This window comes from Engystomops pustulosus, chromosome 6, assembly GCF_040894005.1.
Source record: "Engystomops pustulosus chromosome 6, aEngPut4.maternal, whole genome shotgun sequence".
NCBI classification, from domain to species: Eukaryota; Metazoa; Chordata; class Amphibia; order Anura; family Leptodactylidae; genus Engystomops; species Engystomops pustulosus.
This window is the reverse complement of record NC_092416.1, coordinates 157,600,166-157,614,368: the sequence shown is the minus strand read 5'-3', so window position 1 is coordinate 157,614,368 and position 14,203 is coordinate 157,600,166. Positions and strand designations below refer to the sequence as shown.

Genomic DNA, 14,203 nt, shown 5'->3' with positions numbered 1-14,203 from the left:
CCTACAAGTATCCTGTGTTATGTAGTAGTATAGGCCCCCATATGTCTGGGGCCACCAGCGATCCGCAGACCAGGGAAGCCTCCTGAAGGCAGTTTCCCATGTGCCGTTTTCATTGCGTTTTAAATGCACCCAAAACGCAAGTGGGAAGGGGTTTGGCTTAAACACATATGCAAATTCAAACCCCCTCCCACTTGCATTTTGGATGCGCACACATGAGACACAAACATGACACTATAGCACTGCTTTATCCCACACGTCAGCCAGTCTAAATTAAGTACCAAAAAAAGTCCCCGGTACCGGGACACATTGTACTTCGGGTAAAGGTTTTATTATGTTTTAATGCCTGTAAAAATGTCTTTGTTTCCCCATATTCTGAGGTCATGCTTATGTGTAGGGACCTGTGTAAGGGGGCATTTTTTTTGCTGGATGACCTGATGTTTTCATTTTGGGGACTGTATGACCTTTTGATCATTTTGTATTACAATGTGTTGCGAAATGGCAAAAAAGTGGTGATTCAGACACCATTTTCATTTACAGGATTCACTGCTCAGAGTATTTTGGTAGACAGAGATACTTTTTTTCTTTTTTTTTTTTTTAAATTTGTGTCCTAGGTCAGTGATGGCAAACATTTTAGACACCGAGTGCCCAAACTACAACCCACATATTTTTCGCAAAGTGCCAATGCAACAATTTAAACAGTAACTTATTACTCCCTGCTCTGTCACATGTTTAAATTGTATAGGCACCTGAGGACAACAATACAGAAGGAGAAAAAACTTTGGTTATCATTGTAGCTTCCTTCTAGGGTCCTGGGCTGCCTGTGACTGCAAGAGTGCTTGAGTCCTGTCTGTCGAACTCTGCAATGGGGTGATGGCAAGGGTGCCCATAGAGAGGGCTCTGAGTTCCACCTCTGGCACCCGTGCCATAGGTTCGCCACCACTGTCCTAGGGAAAGAGGGAAGATTTTAACTTTTAGGTTTTTTCCTTCTTTTTTTTATTGTATTTTTAGACCCCCAGGTTACTTTCATCTTCAGGGGTCTTACCATATACAGATGTGTTGCAGTATATGGGCTTTTTACAGGTCCCGTATAATGTCAGGCTTAGGAGCTTTCCAGCTATAATGGGAGCAGATTTAGTTACCCCCCCCCCCCCCCCCCTCATGGCCATAGATGGAGCCATACATGAACCAATGTCATTTCAAGAGGCTTCATCCATGGCACTTAAAGGTTAACACTGACGGTCGGTGCCAGGATCCATTGCAGGTGTTAAGGCTGCGTTGAGCAGCCTTAAAAGGGTTGGCCACTTTACCTCACTTTTTTTGTAATGTCGGGGTGGGGGGGGGGGGGGGTGGCAGGATATGAGGTAATTTACTAATTATTAATAGTTCTGCTCGGCTTTTTTGATATGTAAAGCGAAGCCTCCTGTATATTAACTCATCAGTCAGAGATTCCTGACCATAAAATGGCCGCAGATGGAGGGTCATGTGATCTCTGTCTGTCACATGACCCTCCTTCTGCAGCCATTTTATGGTCAGGAATCTCTGACTGATGAGGTAAAAGACAGGAGGCTTCACTTTACATATCAAGAAAGACATGACGTAGTGCTCCATCACCTCTCCTGATTGGTTGTTTGTGGTGAATAGTTTTCATAAAGAGTATATTTGAGTATATTTCACAATGTTTAAGGGCGTTATACACTTTGTCATCATCTCCACATCTATGCCAATGTTCATCCATGCGCCATCTCTCCTCTCTGTATGTAATGTACACATCTGCATTATACTAAACCTTCTGTTATTAGAAAAAATCAGTTGTGTGGTTTATTTTTTATTTGTTTTTTTTTATTTTTTTTCTACTGAACTGAAAGTCAAGTGACACTGGTAAAAATGTAAATGTCCTATGTGGTCAAAATGAAGTGATCCCCTCACCATGATGGCTATCTAAATGTGTTGGGTAAGGGGTTTACCTCATTCCCCACTTTATTAGGAACATAGGGAGATTTTGGAGTGTTTTATGTGGCTGCTTGTGACCACTAAAGATCATTTGTGGGATTGGGGCACCAAGGTCTGATTTACAATCCACACTCCAGTCATCCCAAAGGTGGACAGTGAGGTTCCGATGAGGCGATATGCAGATAGTTGGGTTCCTCCACACCTGACTTGTGACATCCCTTGTACACGGCTCCTGGACACAGCTGAGCTGGAAAAATACAAAAGTTTTCTTCTAATAAAAAAACATGACCAAGACCCGGCTTTGTAGTGTGTTTCCTAGAAGATTCCATGAAGGCGGTCATTGTATCACGCCCTCCTGTCATGTCATGCCCTATCTTTCTATGGGGTACGGTGCGGCACCGCACTGCTCCCGTACGGCACCGCGAGGCCATTGCGATGTATGGGGAACGTATAGAGCTCTAGAGCTTGGCCTGTTCAATAATCAGTGTTATCAATAAATGTGATACAGGCATTTGTACAGAAAGGGGTTAAAAGACCCTCCTTTCTGGCTGGGTGGTATTATACCAGCATATCCTGTCATAAACATATTACATGCATCAGTAACAAAACAACTCAAATAACAAGCCATACACACAAGGAAAAGGGCGGGAAGTAGGAAGGGGAATGGTATAAGAGGGTTCTGTTAGGGCGCGTTCACACGTTGCGTTTTCATTGCGTTTGAAACGCATATACAACATCTGAGGAGAGGTGATTTGCCTAATTACATCATTGTTAACGTTTCCGTTTACAAAACGCATCGTAAACGCGATGTTAACACACGTATGTGTTTTGTTAACGCATGTGTTAACATTGCGTTTACAAACGTAAACGGTTATGTAATTAGGCAAATTACCTCACATCAGCTGTTGTATATGCGTTTCAAACACAATCAAAACGCAACGTGTGAACGCGCCCTCAGGGTTCTGTTTCACAGATATCTAGGTTATTGCCCTAAGGGCGCGTTCACATGCTGCGTTTTGGTTGCGTTCGCATTGCGCTTGAAATGCATTACAACAGCTGATGAGAGGTGATTTGCCTGATTACGTTACTGTTTACGTTTGTTAACACATGCATTAACACCGCATTTACAATGCATTTTGTAAACGGAAATGTTAACAGTAATGTAATTGGGCAAATCACCTCCTCTCAGCTGTTGTAATGCAATTCAAATGCAATCAAAATGCAGGCCATAACGCAGCGTGTGAACGCTGCCTCAGAGGTTGTCGCCCAGTTACGTCCCTGTTCAGGCTCCTTGTTCCTGGGGCGCCGCCCTCTGGTGCTTTGTTAACATTGACGGTTCAGGTGTGTCAGCAGTCACATGACTGCCGCTGCCAATCACAGAGGCGAGAACAGTCACAGGTCGGTGATCTCACTTCTGCGACCACTTAGGGACCACATGCGTATTACTGTATTACGGTTGTGTGCATGAGGCCTATGGGTGTTTTCATAATGGCGTTTTTCTTCACAGTAATTTTTCACTGACGCCATTTTGGCTTATGGACACATCCAGATTGGTTTTCTCTTCCTGGCTCCAGTGATTTGTCACTGATGCCTTACTGACCAGGTCTTTCAACGGGCTTTTTCACGCTTTTGGATTTTGTTAGCGGAAAGAAATGTAGAAACTGCTTTTTTGTGCGTCTACTGACAACATTAGATCAGTGAAAATAGTGACGTGTGAAAAGGCCCATTGAAAATACTAGGTCAGTAGGACATCAGAGACAAATCACTGAGAAACAAATCCAGGAAGAAAAAAAACAATCTGGATGTGTCCATAAGCCAAAATCATATGAAGACAAATGCCAATGTGGAAGAGGCCTAAGGTTCAGCGCTTTATTTATTCAGACCCAGTTTCTTAGGCTGTAACTTGTGTACCAGGAACATAGATGCGCCATATTCCTCATTATATCTCATGGCAATGAATAAAGAGCGAGTTGTGCTGTAGATACAGCCACGTACGTCACACTGCAGCCTAATATTCATCTTCTATGGCAGCACCAAAACAGATGGTCCAAGGCACCAACACAACTGGTCACCGAGCACCGACGATTAGTTCTGATCCAAAACACTAACATAACTGGTCCCTGGGGGCCGACGCTTAGTTCTGGTCCAAAGCATTAACATAACTGGTCTCTGGGCGCCGACGCTTAGTTCTGATCCAAAGCACTAACACAACTGGTCCCTGGGTGCCGACGCTTAGGCCGCGGTCACACGTACCGCTAGACGTCCGTTCATAGCGCGACGCTAGCGCACAGGGGGAGGTCCTCGGCCCCAACGCACATGCGTTTCCAGGGAAACGCATGCGATTGTTAAGCCGATCGCATGCGTTTCTCTGGAAACGCATGTGCGTTCGGGCCGAGGACCTCCCCCTGTGCGCTAGCGTCGCGCTATGAACGGACGTCTAGCGGTACGTGTGACCGCGGCCTTAGTTCTGGTCCAAAGCATTAACATAACTGGTCTCTGGGCGCCGACGCTTAGTTCCGATCCAAAGCACTAACACAACTAGTCCCCAAGTGCGGAGGCTTAGTTCTGGTCCAAAGCACCAACACAACTGGTCCTCGAGCGCCGACGCTTAGTTCTTGTCCAAAGCATTAACATAACTGGTCTCTGGGCGCCGACGCTTAGTTCTTGTCCAAAGCATTAACATAACTGGTCTCTGGGCGCCGACGCTTAGTTCCGATCCAAAGCACTAACACAACTAGTCCCCAAGTTCAAACGCTTAGTTCTGGTATAAAGCACCAACACAACAGGTCCCCGAGTGCCAACGCTTAGTTCTTGTCCAAAGCATTAACATAACTGGTCCCTGGGCGCCGACGCTTAGTTCTGATCCAAATCACTAACACAACTAGTCCCCAAGTGCAAAAGCTTAGTTCTGGTATAAAGCACCAACACAACAGGTCCCCGAGTGCCTTAGTTCTTGTCCAAAGCATTAACATAACTGGTCCCTGGGTGCCGACACTTAGTTCTGATCCAAAGCACTAACTCAACTAGTCCCCAAGTGCAAAAGCTTAGTTCTGGTATAAAGCACCAACACAACTAGTCCCTAAATGCCAATGCTTAGTTCTGGTCCAAAGTACCAACACAACTGGTCCCTGAGAGCCAACATATAGTTCTTGTCTGAAGCACTAACATTACTGGTCCCTAGGTGCCGACGCTAAGTTCTGGTCCAAAGTACCAACACAACTAGTTCCCAAGTGCAAAAACGTCCCTGAATACAATGGTCCGGTGGCAGCCGGTCCTGGTTCTGGCACTGCGGTTCTATGGGCTACACAGCGAAAGCTCCTGTTCTTGTATTCAGGTTTCTGTGCCCACATCCTGACAGAACCGCCTGACTTCTGCTGGTTTCAGAGGTGAATCTGGTGTTTTATTACACATTTCTGTTTATTATGTGTCATTTCCAAATAATAAATCCACAAGAAAATCCAACCAGTGTGAACATGGCGCTAAGTTCATGCATGTTCCTTTATCAGGAGTAGTCATACAGCATAGTCATCTGCTCCACCATACCGCCCCCAGTACCGCCTCCTGTATAGTAGTGATTTATTAGCAGTATAATATTTAATATGCGGCAGCGAACCGGTTAATTACGTCAGGCCGCCGTGTGACTGACGTTCATATACACCAATCACCGTGAGCCGAGGAGGCGGTATAATTACAGCCTATCAGTTGCTTGCTTTTTAAACGTTCAATGGGGGAGCACCCCCCCGGACACAGCCGCCGATCACCTTGGTGACTGCAGATACAACGCGTTGTGATTGGTGGAATCAAATCCTCCGGCATAGGCGATTGGTTGACGAGCTCGGGCTTTAAAACATTCAAACTGAGGGCGGTAGGATCAGTGCTGAAGCGTCCGGAGAGCTGAGCGGAGCTGCCCCATAGCTGCTCTCATTGTCTGATATACAAATGGCCTCACAGAATGTAGACCCCGCCGCGGCTTCTTCTGCCACCGCCCGGAAGGGGATGGAGGCCGGGGCTCAGGCGGCCCGCGGCTCTGTGGGCAAAAGGTGAGGTCTGGGGGCGCCCGCACTGTCACATTGTGGGGGGCTATCTATGGTGCGGGCAGTGTGCTGATAACGCCTTGTGTTGTGTTACAGGCTGCAGCAGGAGCTGATGACGCTGATGGTGAGTGTGAACAGTGTCTTATACCCAACTGGGGGAGCCCTGCTATACCCATATACCCTCCTAACATAAACCTGTGCCCTGCTATACCCAGCTGAGGGTGCCCTGATATACCCATATACCCTCCTGACAGAAACCTGTGCCCTGCTATACCCAGCTGAGGGTGCCCTGATATACCCCCCTGACAGAAACCTGTGCCCTGCTATACCCAGCTGAGGGTGCCCTGATATACCCTCCTGACAGAAACCTGTGCCCTGCTATACCCAGCTGAGGGTGCCCTGATATACCCTCCTGACAGAAACCTGTGCCCTGCTATACCCAGCTGAGGGTGCCCTGATATACCCTCCTGACAGAAACCTGTGCCCTGCTATACCCAGCTGAGGGTGCCCTGATATACCCTCCTGACAGAAACCTGTGCCCTGCTATACCCAGCTGAGGGTGCCCTGATATACCCTCCTGACAGAAACCTGTGCCCTGCTATACCCAGCTGAGGGTGCCCTGATATACCCTCCTGACAGAAACCTGTGCCCTGCTATACCCAGCTGAGGGTGCCCTGATATACCCCCCTGACAGAAACCTGTGCCCTGCTATACCCAGCTGAGGGTGCCCTGATATACCCTCCTTACAGAAACCTGTGCCCTGCTATACCCAGCTGAGGGTGCCCTGATATACCCTCCTTACAGAAACCTGTGCCCTGCTATACCCAGCTGAGGGTGCCCTGATATACCCTCCTTACAGAAACCTGTGCCCTGCTATACCCAGCTGGGGGTGCCCTGATATACCCTCCTGACAGAAACCTGTGCCCTGCTATACCCAGCTGGGGGTGCCCTGATATACCCTCCTGACAGAAACCTGTGCCCTGATATACCCTCCTGACAGAAACCTGTGCCCTGATATACCCTCCTGACAGAAACCTGTGCCCTGCTATACCCAGCTGAGGGTGCCCTGATATACCCTCCTGACAGAAACCTGTGCCCTGCTATACCCAGCTGGGGGTGCCCTGATATACCCTCCTGACAGAAACCTGTGCCCTGCTATACCCAGCTGGGGGTGCCCTGATATACCCTCCTGACAGAAACCTGTGCCCTGCTATACCCAGCTGGGGGTGCCCTGATATACCCTCCTGACAGAAACCTGTGCCCTGCTATACCCAGCTGGGGGTGCCCTGATATACCCTCCTGACAGAAACCTGTGCCCTGCTATACCCAGCTGGGGGTGCCCTGATATACCCTCCTGACAGAAACCTGTGCCCTGCTATACCCAGCTGGGGGTGCCCTGATATACCCTCCTGACAGAAACCTGTGCCCTGCTATACCCAGCTGGGGGTGCCCTGATATACCCTCCTGACAGAAACCTGTGCCCTGCTATACCCAGCTGGGGGTGCCCTGATATACCCTCCTGACAGAAACCTGTGCCCTGCTATACCCAGCTGGGGGTGCCCTGATATACCCTCCTGACAGAAACCTGTGCCCTGCTATACCCAGCTGGGGGTGCCCTGATATACCCTCCTGACAGAAACCTGTGCCCTGCTATACCCAGCTGGGGGTGCCCTGATATACCCTCCTGACAGAAACCTGTGCCCTGCTATACCCAGCTGGGGGTGCCCTTCTATACCCGAATACCCTCCTGACAGAAACCTGTGCCCTGCTATGCCTGTATAGCCAGCTGGGGGCGCGCTGCTCTACCCATATACCCAGCTGGGGGGTGCCCGGTGCGGTTGATGGTGGTAACTGTGTCTGTCTTGTCCTCAGATGTCTGGAGATAAAGGGATCTCCGCTTTCCCAGAGTCCGATAATCTCTTCAAATGGATCGGGACCATTGATGGCGCTGTGGGCACGGTAAGTGACACGCACTCTGTATCGCTGGGTATGACTGGTCCTCTGTTGGGGCACTGGTTGAGCCCGCCCTGTCGGCTCTAATCTAAATCCATGGAGCGGACTCACTGATGATGATTCCTATTACTTTGTTACTGCTACAAAAATCCCTATTGTCTATATTTCTGGGGGTCTGGTCGCTGTTATCCTATTTATCATGACCACGGTGGTCCCTAAAATCCCTTATGTGCACAAACCGGTGGTCATCTACGCTCATTACTGCTCCATTCATACTATAGTAGAGGGAATGCCTTAAAGGGGTTGTGCACAAGTTGTTACCTATACACTGGATGGTGACAATGAGCAGATCAGTGAGGGTTCGACTACAGGGACCACCCACCTATCACGAGGGATCCATTTCTCAGTAATGGGTGGATCTGTCTGACCCTCACCAATCACCTTGATATCCCCTATACAGTGGATCGGAGATCAAGTGAAGCTCCTGCCGAAGGGGGTTTTGCCATGTAACAAATTGGCCCTCACCGATCACGAGAACGGGGGTCCGATGTATCCTAGTTGGACCCCTCATCGCTCTCTGCGTCGGCTCCATAGACACTAACTTGTTTTGGGTCCCCTTTAAGCGAACTTCGCCAGTTTTATGGCTAGAACTACTTAGATGCTGAACCACTCATTTCCTGTTTTCCAAATAAACCCTGTCCCTTTGAACTCTTTAAAGGAATTGTCTTATGGGGGGGGGGGGGTATTTATAAATGTCCTGTAGTAGTAATATGACCAATGCAATGGTATTTTCATGTCTCACTATTCTGCCTCCAATCTCTAATCCTCCCCCACGAAACGGTACGAGGCGTTACACGACTGTCCATGCCTGCACGTGCTGGGACTGCGTGTATCTCCAAGGGAATGACTTCTTCAGTTCTGTTAGTCCTGTACCACACATGACTGTGCCTCTTGCATGCTTTACAGTCAGAATCTGTCCCTCCCTTCTAACGTTTCATTCTAGAAAAGTCTCGTGCTTACTGTGTCCTCCATGTGACGGCCGGGCAGGTTATCATGTTACGTGTGTTTTTCTTTCATTATGTGTCAATTTGACTTCACTAGTCACAGGGGCGGGGCCGTTCATCTGATCCAGCTTAATTCATAGGAGATATGTTGGCTTCCGCCAGCAGGGTCTAATGTGTATAGAGATTGGGGGGGGGGGGGGGGGGGTCGGGGAAACCACAGATGGGTTCCCTTTTAATGAGGTTTTCCCATCTCAAGGTGAGACCCAACCACATAATCCATTTGCTTCATTACCCCATAGATTTTAGGTCATGGGGAGGCAATAATGTAACCTGTGTGCAGGAAACCTAAAAAACCTCATTTTAATGTGTTCCCTTTACTCAATGTGTTTTTGTACATAGGTCTATGAGTCTCTAAGATACAAGCTTTCTCTGGAGTTCCCAAGCGGCTACCCCTACAACGCCCCCACTGTGAAATTTATCACCCCTTGCTTCCACCCGAATGTAGACAGTCATGGGAACATCTGCTTGGACATTCTGAAGGACAAATGGTCAGCGCTTTACGATGTCCGGACCATCCTGCTTTCTCTACAGAGCCTTCTGGGAGGTGAGTTTCTCATCCATGTCCAAGTATAATACAAGTTCATGTGGAGAAGATGACGGATATTGGCTGATAGTCGTATAATCCCTCATGCCAGCCTCTGTCTGCGTTGGCCTCAGAATATACATTTTAAGTGTCACAGAACAATGGATAAATCTGTAAGCACTCGCCTTTCTGTTATTTTGGGAGATGCATATCCTGAACCACACAGGAATCAGTCACTGCCAATCATTAGACCTGCTCCTGAGCTAGTTATGATGTAGAAAATGACAATTCTTGCCTATGGACTAGAATGTCTAGGAGAATGAGATTGAGATGACTTGCTCTAGTTGCCTCTGTTGCTTTGCTGAGGCATCATGGGCTTGGTATCCACATGGAAATTCTTTTTGCTTTTAAAAAAATTTGTGTCCACACCCTCAGTTTCTCGACTGCAGTATTTGACCTCCAATCCAGGAGTGGAAGAGTAGCAACTCTGTTCCCACCCATCATGATCAGCACCTGCGTTTTGGCTTCAGAAAACCTGCTGTGTGGACACACCCTAAGGCAGTTCTAACAAGTTTCCTTGTTCTCTTCTATCAATGTGATTGGTGGGGCTGCCAGTACTGTGCCCCCACAAGGAACGCTATTTCCACCACTCATGCAACATTGAACCAGAGTGGCAGGACTCCTGCTTAAAGGACATCTACCACCAGGAAAAAGGATTGTAAACAAAGTACACTTGTACGCTGGTGTGTGTGCCCCCTCTGGCAAGATCTGCTCTTCTTGTAACTTCTTATGCCCTTGCTTTTAAGAAAAAGTTTGAATACGGTATAAGCAGAGTTTTTCAGCACAATAAATGTGCTGAAAAACCTCACCTTGTCTTATGCACGAGTCAATATAAAAAAAAAATAAACTTGCCTACTCTCCTTCCGGTTCAGCACGGCTCCTCTTCTGTCTGCTCCCTGATGCTCCAGTCCCCGAGGCTCCTCTTCTGTCTTCTGTAACGGCCGGCAGAGCGAATGGCCCAGTCTCTGCCGCTTGTTACAAAAGAGGAGCCTCGGGGGAACGGAGCATGACGGAGAAGACAGAAGTCTAGTGCAGGGCTGGCTGTATACTATAGGGGGCTGGCTGTATACTGCGGGGGGGGGGGGGGGGGCTGTGACCAATGCATTTCCCACCCTCGGATTATACTCAAGCCAACAGGTTTTCAGTTTTGGTGGTAAAATTAAAGGCCTCGGCTTATACTCGATTATATACGGTAATTCTACAAATGAGCCTGAGGGGCTCAATTTCAATCTATGGGGCCCGGAGCCTGAGGGGCTCCTCTGCATAATTTTTAAAACAATTTTTTTTCCCGTTAAAAACAAGGGTATATGAAGCTAAAGAGCGGATTCTGCCAGAGGGGCACACACCAGTATGTAACTGTACTTGTTTTACAATCCTTCATCCTAGTGGTAGATCAATTTGCAGATACTCATTAGGAGCTCAATGGTAGGGGAGAACCATGACATTTTATGGGGAAGTAGATGGATAACTAATGAAGATTACCACAGTTGCGGTGCCTGGGTCTATGAATAAATGTCCCTATTTTTTTTATGATGGATTTTTATGGTAATTTCCTTTGGAAGCCTTAAATTGGCTTACTAGGGTAACATGCTCACACTTGTGTAAATTAAATCCATATAGATGTTGTCCATGTCCCAAAATAGGACTGAACATCTTCTCTGCAGAAGTCCAGTGTCAATGAACAGATTTAGACACTGTCCACCGCTGTCATGTGACTTTATCTCGCACAGTGGGCACTTGGGGTGGCAGGAGGACCCTGACGCTATAAGGGAAAGTGGATGGCTACAACTACACTGAGCACTGGATGACTGACAGTAATTCACTTCTGTTACTACTCTATGCGCACACATGCAGTGTCTCATCTCTCGGGTCACACCAGCTTTAATTATTCACTTTTGTATTAATTATATATGTCTCTGCGTCTAACTAGACCAGTGTTTCATAAGCAGATTTCTAGGCCTCTGGTCAGGGGGCTGCAGAAACTTGATGTAGCAAGAGCTCAGTCTTAAAGAGAACCTGCCAGTGTCTTCATGTGAGGGCAAGATATGGAGGTATAGGACCAGGATTTTGGAATAAACATTAAGGTAAATCCTGGGGAGAGTCCTGATTACACACAGATTGGTGGGGAGAGTCCTAAAGTGGCACTTTGTTTGTGATTTTACTTGATGGCTAAAAATTTTTTTAATGTCAACGAGCGCTAATCTTGTATAATGCTTGTCCTTTCAGAACCCAATAATGACAGCCCCCTGAATCCTCAGGCTGCAGAACTCTGGCAGAATCAGATAGGTAAGTAGAATTACTATGTGTCAATTTGTAGGTATCTCCTTGGATACTATGTTGCTCTCCTGACTTTGGTCATGAAGCTACATGTAGTGCATGAAAAGTCCTACACAGATAAGATCCTTTATTCCAAGGACGCAGGGGCATAACTAGGAGAAATGGGGGGGGGGGGGGGGGGGGGTGCCCTGTGACAAGTGGTGCCCTGTGACAAGTGGTGCCCTGTGACAGCACCTGACTTGGATGACCCCTAGTTTTATTGATAATCCTTGTTCCCTTTTCAGAAAAATTTTGAAACTCCAATTGTCATTGGGAAAGAAATATTTTTTCTGGAGTTGGTTCTAAAATATACAGATTCGACTTGAGGACAAATCTAGAGAACCTATCCTGTATGTAACTCGGGGATTACCTGTATTTGTATCCTCTCACATATCGGTGACCATCACAGCATGTATACATAAACTACCATATCCGTACAATACCTTATACAGACACACCACACCGATACCACGTACTCTATATGTGTGAGCCCCATAGCAGCTTTTACCCCTGTTACACCTCTTTAAGGATGTGTTCAGACTGGGGTTGATGCAATATTACTATGTTGTACAAGACTCCACTTAACTACAGCTGATTGCAGGGTCGGCTCCAGATTTCAGTAGGTCCCTGGGCGACAGAGCCTCAGTGGGCCCCTTTGCAGTAAACTCGCATTGCGGCATTAAAAAAAAATAAAAATATAAACGAAGTCTCATATTCCCTAGTTTATCATGCCAAACAGCCCCCTCATGGTTATTTTTTAAAGCCCCTATGGATTCATTATACAGCCTTATATGGGCCCTGGCACTTACCCAGGTATGACCAGTGCTGGCGCCAGCCCTGGGTGATTTGAGGTCACAACCCCTCCCCACTCCTCCTGGTCTGTATCCTAGTAAAAGGTTGCAAAGACATAAAGTCCAACCTATACATTATATTGCGTTGATACAGAAGAAGGCAAAAGCCTTTGATGCTGTGCAGGGACTGGGGAGACCTGACGTCTATGATAATCCTTCTCTCTCTTCCAGCCTACAAGAAGCACCTACATGAGCAGTACAAGAAGCAGGTGAAGGAGAAGGACATCTGAGGCACTGGCTGCGCTGTACATGGCTGCTGTAATATATGTGTAACTTAATACTCGTTGTCTTATTGTGTTTGTACAAATAAAGTGCTTTTATATCTGTTTTCCGGGGGGGGGGGGGTCAGGTCTGTTTACATGTCTCGTGCTGATGTCAGAAGTCACGTCGAATAAAAAATATTTTTACACCTTACATGTCGTTGTCTCTTGTTCTTGTATACCCCTGACCTCTCTGCAAAGACGCGATTTGTTATGGTGTCTGGATGCTGCAGACCCTATTAAGGTGATGGAATTCACAGGTAGACTGCAGGTGAATCCTTGCCAAGGTGGTGCAGAGTTTGACACTTAGTTCTGTATTTGGGAGAAAATGGGGCATTAAAACTGATACACATTATGACATCTCCGACCCACCCTGGTCACCTGTAATGTGGGGCCTGTGACATTTATATTACATTTGTCATTTGCAGATGGAACTCTTGGGGAACCAACCATCGAAATCTATCATAAACCAGGGACACTTACTCATAGACCCAGACACTGTGATTGTGGCTCTTATATATGTTATCCCTCTCCAAAGATGGGGGGGGGGGAATAGCAATCAGATTGAATAGACCGGCACAACACATGCAGGACCTGCCACTTTATTGAATGGGACCACCGTGCTCCTGATCAGTGGGAGCTTCTGCCGTTGGACCCAAACTAATCAGATTGTTGTCCCATATTCTGTGGATGGGGCATAACAATAGTTGGTACAACATATGGCTGCAAACTTATAAGGTGCTTACTACTAATTAGGGTGATGTGGATGTCTTCCTTTAGGCTACATTCACACTGCCGTATGGGGGAAATATATACATTTTATATATACACTCACCGGCCACTTTATTAGGTACACCATGCTAGTAACGGGTTGGACCCCCTTTTGCCTTCAGAACTGCCTCAATTCTTCGTGGCATAGATTCAACAAGGTGCTGGAAGCTCCTCAGCGATTTTGGTCCATATTGACATGATGGCATCACACAGTTGCCGCAGATTTGTCGGCTGCACATCCATGATGCGAATCTCCCGTTCCGCCACATCCCAAAGATGCTCTATTGGATTGAGATCTGGTGACTGTGGAGGCCATTTGAGTACAGTGACCTCATTGTCATGTTCAAGAATCCAGTCTGAGATGATTCCAGCTTTATGACATGGCGCATTATCCTGCTGAAAGTAGCCATCAGATGTTACA

General features: G+C 47.2%; 1 protein-coding gene across 1 annotated transcript; it reads left to right on the top strand.

The window, feature by feature from the left end:
• The first annotated feature begins 5,694 nt into the window (after positions 1-5,694).
• On the top strand, positions 5,695-13,126 carry UBE2C (ubiquitin conjugating enzyme E2 C). The gene is made up of 6 exons (XM_072112027.1): positions 5,695-5,990; positions 6,081-6,108; positions 7,857-7,943; positions 9,341-9,545; positions 11,811-11,870; positions 12,923-13,126. Exons 1-6 carry the CDS (start codon positions 5,890-5,892, stop codon positions 12,979-12,981), a joined length of 540 nt encoding a protein of 179 aa, XP_071968128.1. The 5' UTR covers positions 5,695-5,889; the 3' UTR covers positions 12,982-13,126.
• The last annotated feature ends 1,077 nt before the right edge of the window (positions 13,127-14,203 follow it).

Coding starts and splice junctions, on each gene's coding strand:
- UBE2C (XM_072112027.1), top strand. CDS start 5,890: ATGGCCTCACAGAATGTAGACCCCGCCGCGGCTTCTTCTGCCACCGCC. Junction 6,109..7,856: donor AGGAGCTGATGACGCTGATG/GTGAGTGTGAAC, acceptor TCTTGTCCTCAG/ATGTCTGGAGATAAAGGGAT. Junction 9,546..11,810: donor TCTACAGAGCCTTCTGGGAG/GTGAGTTTCTCA, acceptor TTGTCCTTTCAG/AACCCAATAATGACAGCCCC.